Raw genomic sequence first — 21,168 nt, 5'->3', positions numbered from 1 at the left:
GATGCGAAGAGCTGATGGAAAAGACCCTGATGCTGGGAAAGATTGAAGGCAGGAGGAGAAGGGGACGACAGAGATGAGATGGTTGGATGGCATCACCGACTGAATGGACATGGGTTTGGGTGGACTCCGGGAGGTGGTGATGGACAGGGAGGCCTGGTGTGCTGCAGCTCATGGGGTCGCAAAGAGTCCGAGATGACTGAGTGACTGAACTGAACTGAACTGAATCGATTATCTTTTAAAGAGATTTAACTAATAACAACAACAACAAAAATAGTTACTGTTTCTGGTCCTTTTCATTCCTTTGTTTACATCCAGGTTTTCATCTGGTTCCATTTTCTTTCTCCTTGAAAGACTTAAGTTTTTTTTTTTTGGTAGTGCAGATCTGCCTTGAAGAATTCTTTTCAGCTTTCGAACGTCTGAATTCATTCTTACTTCACTTTGGTTTTAAAATACACACACACACACACACACACACACACACACACACACACATAAATTATCCTAAAATATATATGTAGAAATATCTAGGTTGATAGCTTTTTATTTCATTTCTAAAGATGTTGTTTCACTGTCTTCTTGCTTGGCTTGTTTTCAACCAGAACTCCAAGGCTATCTTTATCTTTGTCTTTTTGTATGTAACGTCTTTTTCCTCTGATTAAGGTTTTCTCTTTGTCATTGATTTTGAGAAATTTGATCATGATGTACCTGGTATACTTTTCATGCTTCCTGTGCTTGAGATTTGCTGAACTTTTTGGATCTGTGACTTTATAATAGTCTTCATCAAATTTGGAGTATTTTTGGCCATCATTTCTTCAAATTTTCTGCCATTCTCCCCTCGAGCCTCCACTTCAGGGACCCAGTGGTCCCTTGGTTTGGTGTGTATATATATATATATGTGTGTGTGTGTGTGTGTGTGTATAGTCCCCCCCACACACACACTGTAGCTTGCAGGATCTTAATTCCACACCAGGGGTTGAACCAACACCCTCGGCAGTGAAAGCACCCTGTCCTAATTGCTAGACTGCCAAGGAATTCCCATTTTGGCACCTTGAAGTCCCACGGCTTCACTTCATGGCCTTTCCATTTCTCAAATTCTTTTCCTCTCTGTTGCATTTCAGACAATTTCTATTGCTGTGCCTTTAATGTCATAGATTTTATCTCTTGCAATGTGTAATCTGCATTTAATCCCATTCAGTGTCTCTTTCATCTCTGACATACTTTTCATCTCTAGCAGTTCAGTCTGGGCCTCTTAATATCTTCTGGGTCGCTGTTTAACTTTGGGGGCAAAGTTGTTTACTGTTACGTGGAATAGAACAATAGTAACTTGTCCTTCTTTACTAATTCTAATGTCTGTGTCAGACCTGGGTTGATTTCCACAGATGGATTATTTTCTTCATTATGGGATGTGTTTTCTTGCTTCTTTGCCTATCGGATCATCTTTGACTGAAAGCCATGCATTGTGAACCATACCTTATTGAGTCCTCGGTATTTTTACATTCTATTAAATCATCTTGAGCAGCTAAATCTTCTGGGGTGCAGATAAGTTACTTGGAAACAGTGATCCTTTCCAGGGTGATTTTTTATGATTTGCTAAATGAGTTTACAGCAGACTTCAGTTCAGTTCAGTCGCTCAGTCCTGTCCAACTCTTTGCGACCCCGTGGACTGCAGCACGCCAGGCCTCCCTGTCCATCACCACCTCCCAGAGTCCACCCAAACCCATGTCCATTCAGTCGGTGATGCCATCCAACCATCTCATCCTCTGTCGTCCCCTTCTCCTCCTGCCTTCAATCTTTCCCAGCATCAGGGTCTTTTCCAGTGAGTCAGTTCTTCACATCAGGTGGCCAAAGTATTGGAGTTTCAGCTTCAGCATCAGTCCTTCCAGTGAACACCCAGGACTGATCTCCTTTAGGATGGACTGGTTGGATCTCCTTGCAGTCCAAGGGACTCTCAAGAGTCTTCTCCAACACCACAGTTCAAAAGCATCAATTCTTCAGTGCTCAGCCTTCTTTATACAGCAGAATCAGTCTAGGGTTAACTATTCCCTCCAACACAGGGCACAACTTTACTCAGCATCGCCTGGATTATCACGCGTCCTCCCAGTCTGTCTGCTGGGAATAAACCGTTTCCGGCCCTTGTGAACATCAGGCACTGTTCTCTCTCATCCTTCTGGATGTCTTTCGGCCGCAGCTGTGGTTATTTTCTTCACATGCCTGTGCTGATCTGTGCTCTGCTAAATCCTCCAAGGAGACCCTCTGCAAAGCTCTGGGGTTTTTTTTTTTTTTTCTTTCTGTGCAGCGTTCTCTTTCCTGACCCAGATGACGATGGTCTGGAAGAATGGACGTGGAAAACAAGAAGAGAATGGATTTGTAAAACTGTAAGGATTAAAAAAAAAAGGACTCCGGAGTAGCGATTTAGAAGAGGATTGGAGTGTGGAGTGGACTGCTCAACAGTGCGGTCCTTGACCAGTGAGGACAGAAGCACAGACATGGAGGCTTTTTCTAACACTTTCAACAGACATTGAACACTTTCATAACAACTTGACAAAGCAAATTGAGGCTTGGATTTCATATGTTTTCATTTCCCCACGTTTTTGTATTTTATGAGAAAATAAGTCTGGCAGATGGAAATTAAAAACAAAACCCCCAAGACTTGGCCCTTGAGCACAGAAAAACTGAGAAAGCAGTAGTGATCTGGAGGTTTTGGACAAAGAGGGAAACGGAGGTGGAGGTGATTTTTTTGCTTCAGAAACTGAAGGTTTCGATGGGATCCTGGCAACAGTGACTTATGGCACATGCTTAGTATGAGCTGATGCCGTGCTGGGCACACTGTCATCCCTAATCTTGTCCTCTCCTCTGAAGGGACCCAGGGGTGTAGATGACCAGCCAGCCTCTCACTGCTGGGAAGTCGAAGCCAAGGACCCCAGCCTGAGTGCTTTTCCGCTTTCCTCTTTCTGCTTTGTTCCTCGTCCCACTGGGCCGGCGTGAGCCTATGTGGACTCCAGCGTGAGTCCAGTGGACTGTTCGTTGGAACCCAACCAGTTTGCTTGGTTTCTTTCTGTTGCTTTGTGGCTAGCAATGCCTTCTAACAGTTAACCTGTTCTGGAAAAGCTGTTTGCAGAAGTAGATCAGGTAGACCTCTGTGGATGATGCAGGTGTTCCAGAGCTGCCCTGGTCACTAGTGGCCTCCGGGGACTTGAAATGTACTTGTTCAAATACTTGAACTGATTATTGTTTTTACAAAAGTTTATTCTTAAATGTACAGGAGGTTCCAAGACAACATTTAATTCTAGCTATAGGTGGCAACAGCTGTTGTGGCAGCGAATCCAGATGTTTACACAGGAATGGAACTAAGGATCATCGTTGCCTTGGCACAAGGAATAGCTTCCCTTTTGCCGGATTTCTTAATTCCACATGTGACCAGGGGGCTTTTCCCCAAGGCCTCTGCCCTTTGCTTTTAGCTCCTCGAGTTTCTTCTGCTTCTCCTCCTGTTTGTGCTTGAATGCCTTATCTTCCTCGTCCACCTTCGAAGCCTGACATGACGCCTGACGCTCCTTCCCCAGACCCTGCTTGAGGAAGCTTGAACTCATTTTTTTTTTTTTTGAGCAGACATTTTAATTTTATTATACATTGAAACGTTGTTCTCATTTGGGCGCCGAGTCATGTCTGACTCTTCCACGACCCCATGGACTGTAGCCCACCAGGCTCCTCTGTCCATGGAATTTCCCAGGCAAGAATACTGGAGTGGGTTGCCGTTTCCTTCTCCTGAACTGAATTAAAAAAAAGAATTTATTTATTTCACTGTGCTGGGTCTTCACTGTTGCACGGGCTTTCCTCTAGTTGCGTCAAGTGGGGGCTGCTCTCTCGTGTGCATGGGTTTTTCACTGCAGCGGCTTCTCTTGTTGTGGATCACGGGCTTCAGGGAGCCCAGGCTTCAGTCGTGGTGGCAGACGGGCTTAGTTGCTCTGCGGCACGTGGATCTTCCCACATCAGGGATCGAACCCACGTCCCCAGCATTGGCAGGAGGATTCTTTACTGTTGAGTCACTAGGGAAGCCCTTGAACTGAATTTTTAATGTTATTTTTGATTAATACAGAATTACATATCAATGGCCATGTATGGGCTGGTAGCCAATGTGGATGGCACAGGTAGAAGTTACCGGTTGGAACAGTACAATAAAAACATATCTGAAGGATTCCTGGTTTTTACTTCACTCAGCAAGTATCTTCATTGTCGGGAAAACTGCATTGTTACTTTTCAGGGAGATATTTTGGAAACAAATTTGCGGTAAGGTCTTACCGCTAAGGGCCAATTACTTTTCCAGAATAGATGAGCTGTTTCTATTTCTAGAAATCAGGAAGAATGGGGAGTATTGCAAGTTTAGTTTTATTTGTCACACTAAGTGGCCGACCTCTTGTGTCGTCCTCAGCTGCTCTTTCCTTGACTAAACTACACTGACTTTATCCACATTTCTCATCTGAAGGTGTCCCTGTAGATGTATATAAAATATTCACTGTATCTATGGGAAGTGGCTTTTTGGAGTGGATTCTTGATGAGTCTGTACATTTATTAGTCAATATTTTATGAGCTATTGTTGTGATCAGAAAATAAAGAGCGGCTTTGACTACTATATTCCATAGCTCTGGAAAAACTCTTCATTTGGAATATTTTTCGTGTGCATGTCACCAGCTGTTTCCCGTTTCAGGGACTTCCTCTGCTTGAAGCAGGGTGATTCTGAAACTAGAGTTGCAAAGATGTAACCCAACACACCTTCTTCCTTCTCAACAGCTTTATATTTGATGCTGATTGTTATAGGAATGGTCTGGGTGTTCACTTTTTGCTGCACCAGGCCTTACCTGCAGCTCACAGGCCCTTTGTTGCTGCTCGGACCTCCCCTAGTTGCGATACTAGGTGGCTACTCTCTAGTTGTAGCGTGTGGGCTTCTTGTTCCGGTGGCTTCTCTCATTGTGGAGCACAGGCTCTAGGGAACGCGGGCTCAGTAGTTTTGGCACATGGGTTTAGTTGCACCATGACATGTGAGATCTTAGTTCCCAGACCAAAGATGAAACTCACATGCCCTGCATTGGCAGGTGGATTCTTTTTTTTTTTTTTGGCAGGTGGATTCTTAAGCCCTGAACTACTACCAGGGAAGTCCTGGTCCAGGGCTTAGCACTTCTGTTTGACAAAGATGAATCTCTTCTAGTGGAGATGCTGGTTCAGAGACAGGCCTGAGGCACAGCCCAACTCAATGGTTCTCCAAGTGTGGTCCCTGGACCAACATGGTCAGCATCACCTGAGAAGTCATTCGACAGGCAGATCCTCAGGCCCTTCCCGGACCTACTAAGTCAGAATCTCTGAGGAGGGGCTGTAGAAATCTTGTGTGTTCTAAAGCATGCTAAAGTCCGAGAACTGCTGGCCTGTTTTCTCGTGTTCACACCTTGGCCATTCTGCTTTATCTTCTGGTCTGTATGAGCTCTGGCACGGCTCCGCTGGCTCCAAATAGGTGCCACCATAGGAAGTGTGCGGACTGTGACTTGTCACCACCACTCAGGGGAGTCACATGGGGAAGATGTATGATTGGGAAGGTCAAGAAATCCACCTTCTTCCCCTCCCACAGTCTGTTCCAGGGCAAAGGGATGGTATAGTGTGATGGGAAGAGTGTTGACTTGGCACTCGTGAGTGGTTGTTGTTCAGTTGCTCAGTTGTGTCCGATTCTTTGTGACCCCATGGACTGTAGCCCACCAGGCTCCCCTGTCCATTGGATTTCCCAGGCAAGAGTACTGGAGAGGGTTTCTTGTGAGGCCTGGGTTCACACCCCAGCTCTCGTACTTGACTTTGGCCACACAGCCAAATTTGCTTGACCTCTTTAGCTTTTGCTTCCTCATCTGCAACATGAAAACTCAGTGAAACTGCATATAACGCAGTCAGTGGAGGTAAACTGCTTACAGTCTGGGGTCACATTATTGCCGGGTTTAATGAGATGACCCCAGCCAGCCTCAGCACCCACCAACCAGCCTGGAGGTCTCAGCCCTGCTGTGTGGGGCCTGCCTGTCCTGCCTTGGCTGTGGTCTGGCGCCGCCTGGTGGTGCTTATTTGTCAGTGAGGACGATTCGGGGTCCCCCACTTATGCCTGGAACTTTCAGGGCAGCGGCTGTGATTCCAGGAATTTCCCAGTTCATCGGTGTCTGTTTCATTGGCTGGATCTAGAGTGAGTCAGCCTGGAGAAGACCTTCTTTCTGCCTCCCTGCTTTTCAGGATGAGTTTGCTTGCTGTATTCTGCATGGCCTTACCTTCCTTCAGCATGCCTAGGGTAGAAGATGGGGGTCGTCACCAGTCAAGTTATACCCCACATGGGTGCAGTCGCAAGGGATTTTTACAGAATTGTCAAGACAGTTAAAGGGATACAGGGTAGCTAAAGTGCCCTATACATAGAAAGTGCTTTAAAAAATGAAAATGCTCTTCTCCATTCCCTGGGAGGGAGAGAGAGACTGGATTCCACATGGCGGTGTGCACTCAGCCAATGGTAAACTGCGCAGGCGGGCTCATGGTGCAATGGAACAAGCACACACGTCAGCGTCAGACAGCCTGGCTTCCAACCTGCCCGCTTACTACCTGGGCGAGCCTCGCTGAGCCTTCCTAATGTAGGAAATGGAGATGATATTGTTTGACCTGTAAGTACCCTTCTGGCTCAGCTGGTAAAGAATCTGCCTGCAGTGCGGGAGACCTGGGTTCAGTCCCTGGGTCGGGAAGATCCCCTGGAGAGGGAAATGGCTACCCACTCCAGTTTTCTTGCCTGGAGAATTCCATGGACAGAGGAGCCTGGCGGGCTACAGTCCATGGGTCACAAACAGTTGGACATAATTGAGCAACTACACTCACTTGCCATAGTGTCTTTAGGGCGTCCCCGGTGGCTCAGTGGTAAAGAATCTGCCTGCCAATGCAGGAGATGTGGGTTTGATCCCTGGCTCAGGAAGATCCCTTGGAGAAGGAAGTGGCAACCCTCTCCAGTATTCTTTCCTGGGAAATCCCACAGACAGAGGAGCCTGGTGGGCTACCGTCCATGGGGTCTCACAGAGTCAGAGAGTAAACAGCAACACATGGTGTCTTTATGAAAGAGAAGAGGAAACCCAGACTGCTGGCCACAGATCACTGGCTGTCATGTCCAGTGATCCCCAGTTCCTGCATCCCCACACTGCTCCGCGATGTTGACACATGATGGGTCCAATTTCTGCCTAATTCTTTGGTGAATTCTTTCCCCACTGAATGCATCCTAGAGTAGGAGACAGGGACTGGTTTGTGAAATGTCTCTGTGAACGGAACGTGGAAGGTGGGAACAGAAAGGGGACTAGTGATGTAGTAACGTGTGTGGCACTGTATTCAGATACTTTAAGAACTATTTTTTAGTGTACGAAACTTCTAAATACAGTACTTGAAACAACAGGAGGCCATCAACAGATGTTAGTTTCTTTTTCTCACTTTGACAAAATGCAAACTAATTATGGGTGTGGAAGTCAGTTTCTAAACTGGGGGGGGGGGCGGTGTGGATCTTTTAAAACTTTTGTGAAAACTAGAGTTTGAGTCCTTCAGAGCAGAGGAAGGTCCCACCTTCTTGGGTCTGTGGGGGAAATCCTTGTTTATTTATATTTTTTTGATAATAGAGGAAATACAGATGCAACCTCTGTCTGCTGCCCTCTCCCCTCGCCTCTGGGGTCTGGATATGGGACTCCTCAGCTCTGGGACCGGACAGGGAGAGATCTGTCTAGCCAGTTGGGCACTTTTCAGAATGATCATCAAACTGACACCTGCTCATTATTAAGTTTGGGGAAGTTGAGGAGAGTATAAAGAAGCAAACAACTAGCGAATTCCCCCCTCACCCCCCACAGTCATTCAGACACCGTGTATGTCTACCCGGAGGCACTGTCATTCTTGGACAGATTTCCTTTCCCGTCTTTTTTCTTTGAATTTCTTCGTTACTTAGTTGAATTTTACTTTTTTTCTTTTTTTTTACTTTTCACATTATTACATGAGTTTCCTTTGAAAATTAAGAAGAAAGTATTGTTTCTCACATTATGAATATATGATTCTAGAAAATTTTAATCTAAAATGTGTGAAGCGGAAGGTAAAATTTCTCTTATACCATCTTCTGCTGTATTAAAATAATAGAAAAAATTGTAAATATTCAAAGGTATAAAGTGGCAAGTGAAATTTCCCTTGAATAAGCCTGTCAGTGCTATATAACAATAGATAAGTTTTTGAAAGAAAAATACAAAATAGAAAGTGAAATTTTCCTGTAATACTATTGACCAGTGCTAAAAACTAGAGGAAAACAATAGAATGGGAAAGACTAGAGATCTCTTCAAGAAAATTAGAGTTACCAAGGGAACATTTCATGCAGAGATGGGCTCAATAAAGGACATGGGCCTTTAATAATAAATGGTATGGACCTAACAGAAGTAGAAGATATTAAGAAGAGGTGGCAAGAATAAACAGAAGAACTGCATAAAAAAGATCTTCACGACCCAGATAATCACGATGGTGTGATTACTCACACTCACCTAGAGCCAGACATCCTGGAATGTGAAGTCAAGTGGGCCTTAGGAAGCATCAGTACAAACAAAGCTAGTGGAGGTGATGGAATTCCAGTTGAGCTATTTCAAATCCTGAAAGATGATGCTGTGAAAGTGCTGCACTCAATGTGTCAGCAAATTTGGAAAACTCAGCAGTGGCCACAGGACTGGAAAAGGTCAGTTTTCATTCCAATCCCAAAGAAAGGCAATGCCAAAGAATGCTCAAACTACCACACAATTGCACTCACCTCAAATGCTAGTAAAGTAATGCTTAAAATTCTCCAAGCCAGGCTTCAGCAATATGTTGGTTTTAGAAAAGGCAGAGGAACCAGAGATCAAATTGCCAACATCCACTGGATCATTGAAAAAGCAAGAGACTTCCAGAAAAACATCTACTTCTGCTTTATTGACTAGCCAAAGCCTTTGACTGTGTGGATCACAATAAACTGTGGAAAATTCTGAAAGAGATGGGAATACCAGACCACCTGACCTGCCTCTTAAGAAATCTGCATGCAGGTCAGGAAACTACAGTTAGAACTGGACATGGAACAACACATTGGTTTCAAATAGGGAAAGGAGTATGTCAAACCTGTGTATTGTCACCCTGCTTATTTAACTTATATGCAGAGTACATCATGAGAATCACTGGGCTGGAGGAAGCACAAGCTGGAATCAAGATTGCCGGGAGAAATATCAATAACCTCAGATATGCAGATGACACCACCCTTATGGCAGAAAGTGAAGAGGAACTAAAGAGCCTCTTGATGAAAGGGAAAGAGGAGAGTGAAAAAGTTGGCTTAAAGCTCAACATCCAGAAAACTAAGATCATGGCATCTGGTCCCATCACTTCATGGCAAATAGATGGGGAAACAGTGCAAACAGTGGCTGACTTTATTTTTGGGGGGCTCTAAAATCACTGCAGATGGTGACTGCAGCCATGAAATTAAAAGACGCTTACTCCTTGGAAGGAAAGTTATGACCAACCTAGATAGCATATTAAGAAGCAGAGGCATTACTTTGCCAACAAAGGTCTGTCTAGTCAAGGCTATGGTTTTTCCAGTGGTCATGAATGGATGTGAGAGTTGGACTATACAGAAAGTTGAGCGCCGAAGAATTGATGCTTTTGAACTGTGGTGTTGGAGAAGACTCTTGAGAGTCCCTTGGACTGCAAGGAGATCCAACCAGTCCATCCTAAAGGAGATCAGTCCTGGGTGTTCATTGGAAGGACTGGTGCTGAAGCTGAAACTCCAATACTTTGGCTCCCTGATGCGAAGAGCTGACTCATTGGAAAAGACCCTGATGCTGGGAAAGATTGAGGGCAGGAGGAGAAGGGGATGACAGAGGATGAGATGGTTGGATGGCATCACCGACTCAATGGACATGGGTTTGGGTGGACTCCGGGAGTTGGTGATAAACAGGGAGGCCTGGCGTGCTGCGCTTCATGGGGTCGCAAAGAGTCGGATGCGACTGAGCGACTGAACTGAACTTAGTATGCTATATTCCTTTTTTTTTTTTTTTGTCAGCATCAGTGGTATGTGGGGGGGTAATAGGTTACCAAAATGGAATTGTGCTGTAAATGGAGTTGCAGGTATCTAGCTTGCATTTTCCCCTTACTCACGTAATTTGAGTATCCTCCTATAGTAAAGCATTTTCTCATCCACTGAAACACTTATTTGAAGGGTATTTTAAACGGCTACAGGTTACATTTAAATGCACTCTGCTTTATGTGATCACTTCCTCTAAGGCTGCCAGTTTGGATCCAAGTGAACATTTATTCATGTTTCTGATTCATTCCCTAAGCTAAGTCCCAGACAGCCCCACTGAGCCAGAGATAAATAATTTAAGAGTTTCCTCTCCAGGGTGAGCTTATCATTTTACAGTCTTCTCTGTAGCTTACAGAAATATGCACTGACGGCCATCACAAACAGATGTGATTGTTTGAAAAAATCTTTGTTATCATATGTGAAACAGCTCTCCTTTATCTTTCTTAGAATGCTACAAGGTTTGAGTTTGGTGTGTGTGATCCTTTTCCTCTGTGATTTTTGGAAGAGAGGTGATCTACCCTCTATTAAATCAAAAAGCTAATTCCTGCCGAGATTCCTTAGAACGTCGCAGGTCCCATTCCAAGAGAAGAGCTGGGTGTTCTCCACACCTTGGCTGGGAAGCTTTCTCTCGCTCTGGAAGTCCTGTGTGTTTCCAGGCAGCCTGCTTGCTCCCTCTAGTGACCTCCTTCGCAGCTGCAGCCTTGCTTCCTCTTTTCTTATCAGCACCGGTTCATCCTGGTTGGGACACCCCAGGTGGGAGCAGCAGAGCCAGGGCGCGACACAGACTTGCAGCCAGACCGTGTGTGTGGCGGGGGAGACTGTTTCCCTGCACGTCTGGGCAGCTCCTCTTAACGGTGGGCTCTTCGTGTCCTTGCTGCCTTGGCGTAGAGAAGCAGCACGTTGGTTCTCACCCTGAGCCTGCTCGGGGCACAAGGTGGAGAAGACACTCTTGTTCTCACTTTCCTTTCTGAAACTCTGAGTCCTCTGGAATCTTTTGATGGAGGGGGAGAACTGTAAGTCAGTAGCATTATTAAATCAAACTTCTGTGGATGTCAGAGGATTCTGTTAGGGACCCCAAAATGATTGAGCTGTAGGTACTCATTCTTTTTACTCTAGTTTAGTTGGGAAGTGCTTGTGAAGGTTCTATAATGAGAACCTCCTAGGACAACTCTGAGGGGAGGACAGAAGGAAAGTTTGGAGAGCTAAAGACTTCTAACATACGCCCCATTGCCCTTCACACTCTCACTCCATTAAAGTTTGTTGTTCAGGCAATAAAAGTAATACACGTAGTGATTGCAGGGGGGAAAAAAGAAAACTAATAAAAATCACCATTTCCTTTACTCAGAGGAGACTATTGACATTTGGTTTACATGTATGTATGAGCATACACTTATTTTTGCAGTCATATAAGTCTGCATGTTTATCCCTGTCTAGGTATACAAACACACACACAGTTGTCTTTTCCTCAGGATTATTGATGTTCTTTATGCGTTTTAGATACTAATGCTATGTTGTAGCCATCTTCTCATCCCTGACTTGCTTTCCTTCTATTCAATTTATTGCCCTCAGTTAGACGATTACCAAGCCCTCTTAGCCCAAGGCTGAGTTAAAATTACAGTTAGATCCTCAGGGAATGTAGCACATGCTCAGAGCATTAAACCATTCTAGAGGAACCAGTCAGAGGGTTGGGGCGACAGTGAGATAACGGTGAATCTGGCAGCAGCTAACACCACACAAAGGGTCTGATGAGGCCAGGAGAGGATCAGGGCCTTCCTGACGAGCTTACCATGAAAGTGAAAGTCGCTCAGTCGTGTCCGTCTCTCTGCGACCCCATGGACTGTAGTCCATGGGATTCTCCAGGCCAGAATACTGGAGTGGAGTAGCTGTTCCCTTCTCCAGGGGATCTTCCCAAGCCAGGAATCAAACTGGGGTCTCCTGCATTGCAGGCAGATTCTTTACCGAGCTACTAGGGAAGCCCATTACTAGTGGAAGGTCAGTGGATGGAAATCCTTACCTCGCCAAAGTCAAAAGACAGTCACCTGTATTTTCTAACACAATAGCTTTTGTGTTTCACAGAAAGTCTGAGGTCTTTAGTCTGTCTGGAGGTTTGCTTTTGTAGTTGGGTTTATTTCCCTTTTTGCGGTGTTTCCCCTACGTTGATGCTTTCAGAGTCCTCTCTGAGGTCTGACGAGTCCTCATTAGCACCCTTCCCCCAGTTTCCTTGTGCTGTTTGCCTGCTCTGGGGTGTCACAAGCAAGGACACCCATCATGTATGGGGGGATTTCTGTGTGTCTCGAGCACCGTTAGCGTTTTTGACATTGGTGATTTTGGTTTCAGGTGGACTTTCGGCCTAAGGGTCTTGATCCCACTAGTGTTCAGAATTCATTCAGCTTCTGAAACTTCCACAAAGTCTGTTGGGTGTGTTTTGTGTGTGTCCCTGGAAATAGTCTCGATTTGGGGTTGCTGCTGAATACAGACCTAGGGTCTCCCACAGAGATGCTCCCACTTACCTTGAACAGGTGTTTTTTTCAAAGGAGGTCCAAAGAATTGACAGAAGAGTGCTCTTCTTGTCACCGTCCTAGCTCTCTGGAAACTAAAGTTACATCTGAGCAGTCAGGGTGTTTTGAATTTTTCCCACTCCCGCCCACCCCACCAAGGTCAAGAGAAAATAGGAAACTTCGTCACCTTTTCAACAGAGTGTGTTTTCTGTCCTTCAGATGAGAAAAGATGTGAAAGTAAGGAAAATAAGAGCTGACCAGTTTATAGGACTTTCCTGACAGGTTGTCTCCAGCATTCCCTGGAGAAGGTGTCAGAAGTGAGGGTCACAATCCTGTGGGAAACGGCAGCTTCACAGGAGACTGCTGCCTGTTCCCCCGACATGTCCCCCAACATCTTCTTTCTCAGAGAGAGGAGGTGCGGGAAGTAGGTATCGGATGGTTCCCAAGTCAGCCTGCCAGGCGGCACCCATCAGGGAACCCTGTCTTCTGGCCTGAGTCTGCCCGTTACCAAGGGCCATGTCACCTTCCAGAAACCAGAAACTGTTACTAACAGTTGGCATTGTTTTTGGCATGATTATTTCTGCTTTACAAGATTTTGCCCTTCTTGTCTCCTTTTCCACCGCCTATGAACATTTTCTTCTTACCCTGCCTTCGTGCTTTTTCCTTAGGCCGGAAGCTGAGAGGAAAAGCCTTTTATTTCGTCAATGGCAAAGTGTTCTGCGAGGAAGACTTCCTGGTGAGTTTGTCACCCAAGCAGGCCTGGCAGAAGGTGGTTTAACTCTGCGGCGCCCCCAGCGCCCCCTGGAGGCCGCACCGCTGGCAGGGCCTGAGCCTCTGAGAACAGGGCCCCCGCGTCCTCCCGCACCCCGCCTCCTTCCTCTCCCTCCTAGAGCGCGGCCAGGCACTGTTGCCACCGCGCCGCCCCCGGCCCCGGCCCTGTGGCTCCGCCGCCCGCACCCAGCTGCACGGCCTCGGCGCCCAGGCCGGGCGCCAGGGCTCGGCGCATGCGCGGAAGCTCCCTGCGCTCTGGGCCGCCTCCCTCGCAGCCCTGCGTCTCACTCACTCCGGGGCTTGCGCTTCTGCACGCCCACGTTCCACCCCGTGTGCCAGCCTGTGCTGCGTCCGCTGCCTGGAATGCCTTCCCTCTTTCTTTGCCCAGATCCCCCTCAGCCTGCCTGTTCCCCGGGACTTCAGAGTGGATCCCCCCTCCTCTGTGCTGCCGCCCTTGGCCTTTTCTGGCCAGCGGTTAGCGCACTGCCTGTCCATTTACAAGTCTTCCCCTGACTTGACCGAAAGTTCCTAGGGAGGGAGGAACGCGCTGGTTCACCTTTACATCTTCAGACCCTAACACACCGCCAGGCAAGGAGCCGTGCCCGGTCACTAGGATGACCAGTGTGAGACCCAGAGATGGCTCGGGACCAGCTTCTTCATGGAGTGTGGGTTGACTCAAGATGACTCATGTTTGCCAGTAACAGACAAGCAAACCCAAGGAAACCAATTCCTGCATGCCCCCAGGGGGTCGTTTCCTCCCACGTGCTCAACTTTAGTCACTGGCACTGTGATGCGATAGTCAGATGGTGGTGCCATACCAGAGTTGACTGTCTCCTAGCTTCAGATCTGATGGGCTGAGTGCCTGTCCTGCTCCTAGAGTCCCATGGGCTCTGGGTGAGTTATCTGCTCACCCCTGGGCAAAGTCTTGGGTGCTGGAGGCATGCAAGGCTCTGATTGACCAGGTCCTTGCCTCAGAACCTAGCATGAGGGGCCAGCCCCACAGAAATCACGGGACCACAGGGTGGCAGAGCAAGGCTGGATCTCAAGCAAAAATAAAGAACTTCTCTGGTCCGGGAGGATCCCACATAGCGCAGGGCAGATAAGCCCATGCACCACAACCAAGCCTTTGCCCTAGGGCCCGGGAGCTACAACTGCTAAGCCCGTGTGCCTCAACTGCTGACGCCTACATGCCTAGAGCCCATGCTTCACAGTAAGAGAAGTCACCGCAGTGAGAATCCCGTGCACCGCAACTAGAGAGTAAGCCCCGCTTGCTGTGACTAGAGAAAGCCCACACGCAGAAAGGAAGACCCAACACAGCCAAAAATAAAAATAAATACAACTAAAAAATGAAGAACTGTTACCCGAGAATCAGGAAGAAGTACCGGGCAGCAAACCCCTGTACTATGTGGTGTAAGGCTCCAGAAAATTTCCCTTTTTTTTTCCACCTTCCTTTCTATTCAGTTCAGTTCAGTTCAGTCGCTCAGTCGTGTCCGACTCTTTGCAGCCCCATGAATCGCAGCACTCCAGGCCTCCCTGTCCATCACCAACTCCCGGAGTTTACTCAAACTCATGTCCATCGAATCGGTGATGCCATCCAGCCATCTCATCCTCTGTCGTCCCCTTCTCCTCCTGCCCCCAATCCCTGCCAGCATCAGAGTCTTTTCCAATGAGTCAACCTTTCTATTACATTTCCCTTATTAAGTTGTATTCTTAATATCTAAGCTTCTAGTATCTTCCAGTGTGTAGTATTTAGTCTGTTTTCTGAGGTGAGTGCCTGATTTCTTTCCAGGTTCCAGCTCTGTGTGTGTGTGTGTGTGTGTGTATGTGTGTTTTGGTAAGATAAGGTAAATAATATTTATCCAGTTTCTTTGAAGCTGATTGTAAAAGGCATTGGGTTTTAAAAAAAATTATTTATTTTTAATTGATGGATAATTGCTTTACAATATTGGTTTGATTTCTGCCGTACATCAACATGAATTGGTTATAAGTGTACACAGGTCCCCTCTCTCTTGAACCTCCCTCCCCCCTCCCACCTTTTCCCACCCCTCTAAGTTGTTACAGAACCCCAGTTTGAGTTCCCTGACATACAGCAAATTTCCATTTGCTATCTATTTTGCCTATGGTGATATATATGCTTCCATCAAGGCACTGGCTTTTTAACCAGACCCAGACTTGAATTTGAATGCCATCCTTACCCCGGATAGGCTCTGTGACGATGAGAAAGCAACTTAACCTCTCTGAGCTTCCCTTTGTTTCCATTTGAGAAACAGTGTAGTACATACCTTGCAGAATTGTTTTGAAAATGTAGAGCAGTGGTCTCAAACTTGAGCATGCATCAGAATTCCCTGGAGGGCTTGCAAAAACCCAGATTGCCGCTACCCCTCCATCCCCTGCTCCTAGTTTCCAATTTTCCAATTCCATACGTCAGGGATGGAGCCTAAGAATTTGCACTCTGACAAGTTCTCAGGTGATGCCAGGGAACGTGTCTTGGGCACCACTGGATTAGAGGCTGATGCCTGTCTCTGCACAGCCTCCTATGCAGAGCCTGGCCTGTCATGGATGCCTGGGTGCAACTGTTGAGAGATGAGCGGTATTAGCATTTGTGATGGCTCTTGTGGCGGAGGGTATTCTGTAATTCACCACACTGTTGTCCATAGAGACACGACAGATTCCTGAATAGAGTGACACGTCTCTCTAAGACATTCTTTGTGATCCTTGCGGCTGGCGGGGAAGTAGCTAGACTCCTCTGCCCCGCCTGGGCTAAACTTTCTTTTCTCTTTTCTCTGCAGTACTCTGGTTTCCAGCAGTCCGCGGACAGGTGTTTCCTCTGTGGACATCTGATCATGGACATGGTGAGTAGGGTCAGGCAAACAAGGTAATATTGATAACATGGTGTGTGTGTGGGGGAGGCATTGACAGGAAAAAATAAATTAATAATTGAAAACAATGTTTCCTACCTTGATTTGTGATCATGGCTGGTTTTATTTTTATTTATTTATGGCTCTGCTGGGTCTCCGTCTCTGTGCGGGCTTCTCTCTAGTTGCAGCAAGTGGGGCCTTCTGTCTAGTTGTGATGCGTGGGCTTCTCACTGCAGAGGCTTCTCCTGTTTCGGAACACAGGCCTAGGTACATGGGCTTCAGCAGTTGCGGCTCCTCAGCTTGGTTGCCCCGCAACATATGGAGTCTTCCCCAGACCAGGGATCGAACCCGTGTCCCCTGCACTGGGAGGCTATTCTTAACCACTGGACCACCAGGGAAGTCCCTATGGCTGGTTTTATTTGAAGACCCCATGCACCTTGCTTGCTGTAGTAGCCCCGCATTTGGCTTTTATTGGAATTTGCATCCTTCACCATGCAGTCCATACAGGGTCATTTCTGAGGGTGCGCTCCTCCTCTGGGCTGTTCACGTCATGCTGGCCTCTCTTTGATTTTCTCTGATCTTTGTGGCATCCCAGGTGAGATGTCAAACATTGTGTTTTCATGGCGAAATCTTAGCTGCTTTGGAATCAGATAAACATAGTTGCTTTTCCCCCATGTTCTTCCCAGCTTAATCATTTCCTAAGATGAGGGTGGGGCCCCATCATTAGTTCTGAGAAAGCAGAACAGGGAGCGGGTTTTATCCGCTCCATTGCCCACTCAGCCGTGACTCTCTGAGTTTATCCTGAGTGGGGACAGGTCTTCCTTCCTGGCCTCCTCAGTTTGTGAGGTTTATGAGTACAGGGTTCTTATTCTGTGTCAGGGATCAAATTGTCCACCACTGGACATCAGCCCTGTCGAATTTCTTTCATATATTGGTCAGAGAGAATCATTATATCCCATTCTTTTCATTGCAAGAATTAAATCTAACCTCTCTAAGCTGAGCCATTAATTCTGTTCTGGTGAAGGGAATTAAACTAGTTGTATTTTTTTTTTCTTTTACCATTTTTTATTGAGAAACACCCCAGAGGGTGCATGTCTTACGTGCACAGCTGAATGAATATTTATGCATCTGTGTGCTTAGTCGCTCATTTGTGTCTTTGCGACCCCATGGACTGTAGCCCACCAGGCTCCTCTGTCCATGGGCTTTCCCAGGCAAGAAAGGAATTGGGTGCCATTTCCATCTCCAGGGAATCTTCCCCACCCAGGGATCTAACCCCTGTCTCCTGCATCTTCTACATTGTCAGGCGGGTTCTTTACCACTATACCTATGTTAACACCATACAGATCAAGATCTAGAATATTTTCCATATCCAGAAAGACACCCACCATTCTGACCTCTGTGGCCCCAGACTTGTTTCACTGGTCCTGGAACTCCATACTGTAGAATCATACAGTATAGACTCCTTTGATCTGCCTTTTCTCACTTAGAAAATGTTTTGGAGATTCATCCATGTTGTTGTGTGTGTTTTAAGTTCATTTCTTCTCATTGCTAAGTAGAATTTCACTGTGTGGATATAGCACCATTTATTTATCCATTTTCCTGCAGATGGGGATTTGGGTGTTTTCCAGTTTTGGGCCATTTATGACTGAGCTGCCATGAACACTCGTAGGCATGTCTTTGATGGACATAAGCTGGTTTTATGCTGACAGGTGGAAAACAGAGAACCGGGGCGGAGGAGACCCTGCTGCGCTCCAGGCTCTGACGCAGTGCAGCACAGCGTGGCCCCGTGAGCGGCGTCCTCATAAGCGGCTGAGGCCTCCCTCGGAACACGGGCCTCCAGCCATCCCCCTGGAGGAGGCAGGTGGAGCCTGCCTCACTCCCACCTTCCCCAGGTCCCTGCCCAACTCCACAGGGCTCCTTTTCTCTAGCAGATTTTGCCCTTGGTTTTAGAGCCCTTCCAACAAACCTACCGTATTTGAGGCCAACAGTGTCCAAATTTATGAACGTGACTGTACCCTGTTCTTATTTCTCAATATACTAAGTCTTCGCTCCGTCTCAGGGTGTTGCATTAATATATTGCTGTGTGTGTGCTCAGTCGCTCAGTTGTGTCCAACTCTTTGCCACCCCATGGACTGTAGGCCTCCGGGTTCCTCTGTCCGTGGGATTTTCCAGGCTAGAATGCTGGAGTGGGTTGCCATTTCTGACTCCAGAGGATCTTCCCACCCAGGGGATTGAACCCACGTCCCCTGCATTGGCAGGTGGATTCTTTACCACTAAGCCACCTGGGAAGCCCTTATCTATTGCTACATGAATATTATTGATCATGATTCCATGGGTGAGGAATTAGGTCAAGGCTCGACAGAGCCGTTCTTCTGCTCCATGTGGCAATGGCTGGGGTCACTTCCTCAGCTGTGTTCAGCTGGTACACAAGGTGACCTCTCACCCTCCAGGCTTCTCTCCCTGTGGCCACTAATCTTACTCAATAGTCTAGCCTGGCTTCCTTTCAACAAGAGAGGAAGTGGAAGCTACCAGTTTTCTTTCATCATTGGCTTAAAAAAATCTCAGAACATCATTTCTTTCTCATTCCTTTTTTTTTTATTTTTGGCTATGCTGACAGACATATGGGATCTTAGTTCCTTGACCAGGGATCAAACTCATGCCCCCGGAATTGATAGCCTGGAGTCTTAACCACCGAACTGCCAGGGAAGTCCCCCTTCCTCATTCTGTTGATCAAAGAAAGTTACAAAGCCACTCCCGGTTGAAAGGCATAAGGATCAGCTTGTGCATATAGGAAGGAAAGGAACTAAGTTTGGAGACCTTCTCTACCCTGTGGGATAAAGCCAAATCGCCCCTGGATTCTTATAGGTCTGCTCTCAGACTTGAAAACTTTCAGCCAATGTCTGTCTGATAGTGACACTTAGTTTTAACAATAGAACTCATAATTGCCACTAAGAATCATAACAATATAGAGAAAGATTCTTTCAGTTACCATTCCTTCAGTTACAATTCGGTTGTCCAGCTCATGATGTAAACTGTCTGTCTCTGCTCCATCTTTGTTCATTGAGGGAAATACTCTGGGCTTGGAGGTTGAAACTGGGCATTTCCCACCTGAAAAAAAGTTATTATAGCTAGTCAGAGTGCAGCAAAATGGCATCATTACCCTCTGGCACAGTGTGGGTTAAATTAAGGGTCTGTCTCTGCCACGACAGCATTAGACTGGGACAAAATGCGTTCCAAGGTCCAGATTGCCAAGGAGTCTTTGAAGCCCAGCCACTTATTCTTCCTACTTGGGCAGCTTGAGGAGGCTGGGAGGTTAATGAAATCCCAGAGGGAATGAGGAAGCTTGAAAGCTGAGCTTTCTGAGGAGAGCTGGACTAGCACCGTGTCCTCCTGGTGCCCCCCGGACTGCAAGCTGTGAGGTGTGGTGTTGGCCTCTGCAGGCAGCGTCGGGCACTGGAAGGAGCCAGGACACGGCACAGCTTTCCCACGGAACTCACAACCCTCTGCCGAGGTTCTGTTTAGTTCCAAGTCCCCTTCTGCCTGGTGGGAGGCTTTCTGTGTGGTCCTACTTGGGGATGCTCATGACTGCTTTGTACGTTCCTCACCAACGGGCACTTTGGTGCAGGCTCGCTGGCGTTGATTCCACGGTTGTGTTGTTTGTGCTGAGTGTCATGGTGCAGGTAATCCCAGAAACGAATCTGCTGCTGAATTATTGGAGGTACTTTGAGCAGCAAATCACAGAAACTCAGCTCAAGTTTGAGAAGCTGGTGGTTCCCAAACTTCCGCCTGTGTCAGAATCACTATACTAAAACACCGGTTGCTGGGCAGGGCCCAAGAACGTGCATTTTAATTAGGTTCCCAAAGGACGCTGATGTTGCAGGTCCAGAGGCAAAACTTTGAGAACCATTGAACTTATCAGCAAAAGTGTTTTATCTCACCTAAGAGGCTGGGGGGTAGGCAGTTCGGTGGAGAGTTAATTTGCTGACTCATCTCCATCACCGAGGATGTTCATTTCTCTCCCACCTTCTGAGTCTAGGCTCTGTCCTGGTTTCAGGATGGCCTCTAACAGTCCCAGGTATCAACCACATCCAGATCTAATGACACTTAGAGGAAGAAGGTGCCTGGGGCTTTCTCTTGGCTGTGTTTAAAAGCAGCAATAACAAAGAGGCTTTACTTACACTTGGATTTGAGATAAGAGTCACGGCTTCTGGATTATAACCAGAGACAAAGCTGCTTAGAAGGGGCACTCAGGAGGGAGAAGTTAAGAGGATTTTTTCTGAGCTCTGCTGTTTCCTTAAGGAGTTAAGTTTTGTCTTTCCTTGTACTAGCCGCTTCTCAAATCTGGGGTGGGTCTTTTCATGGCCTTGCTTTGCATCATTTCGTACAGAGAATCATGGGTTTTGATAGAGAACCCTCCCTGCTGGAGATTTATAAGTGCTGGAGAAGGATCCCGTTGGGTTTCTTCCTGTTTATGCCTGTAACTTGGTTAGCCTTTCCTGCCTCATCATCTTTTTTTTTTTTAAGAATTGTTTTGATGTGGACCATTTTTAAGTCTTTATGAAATTTGTTACAATATGGCTTCTGTTTTAGGTTTTGTGTTTTGGTTTTCTGGCCTGAAGGCATGTGGGATCCTAGCTTCCCAGCCAGGGAACGAACCCATACCCCTTGCATTGGAAAGTGAAGTCTTAACCACTGGACCACCAGGGAAGTCTGTCATCATCTTTTGACTTGGTCCACATGAAACTGGGATGAGTGTTGTTCAGTTACTAAGTCCTATCCTACTCTTTTCAACCCCATGGACTTCAGCACACCAGCCTCTTTTGTCCTCCACTATCTCCCAGTGTTTACTTAAATTTATGTCCTTTGAATCGGTGATGCTATCTAACCGTCTCATCCTTTGCCACCACCTTCTCCTTTTGCCTTCAGTCTTTCC

At 46.7% G+C, this 21,168-nt stretch overlaps 1 protein-coding gene across 1 annotated transcript in view; it reads left to right on the top strand.

The window, feature by feature from the left end:
• LIMD1 (LIM domain containing 1) overlaps window positions 1–21,168 on the top strand; it is a 72,885-nt gene that overhangs the window by 43,672 nt on the left and 8,045 nt on the right. The window contains exons 3-4 of the mRNA XM_043885548.1: window positions 13,275–13,342; window positions 16,167–16,229. Coding sequence (XP_043741483.1) covers window positions 13,275–13,342; window positions 16,167–16,229 — 131 coding nt within the window. The remainder of the gene's footprint in view (window positions 1–13,274; window positions 13,343–16,166; window positions 16,230–21,168) is intronic.

This window comes from Cervus elaphus, chromosome 24 (assembly GCF_910594005.1).
Source record: "Cervus elaphus chromosome 24, mCerEla1.1, whole genome shotgun sequence".
Lineage (NCBI taxonomy): Eukaryota > Metazoa > Chordata > Mammalia > Artiodactyla > Cervidae > Cervus > Cervus elaphus.
Note: the sequence above shows the minus strand (reverse complement) of the source record. Positions and strands in the feature narration are given on the sequence as shown.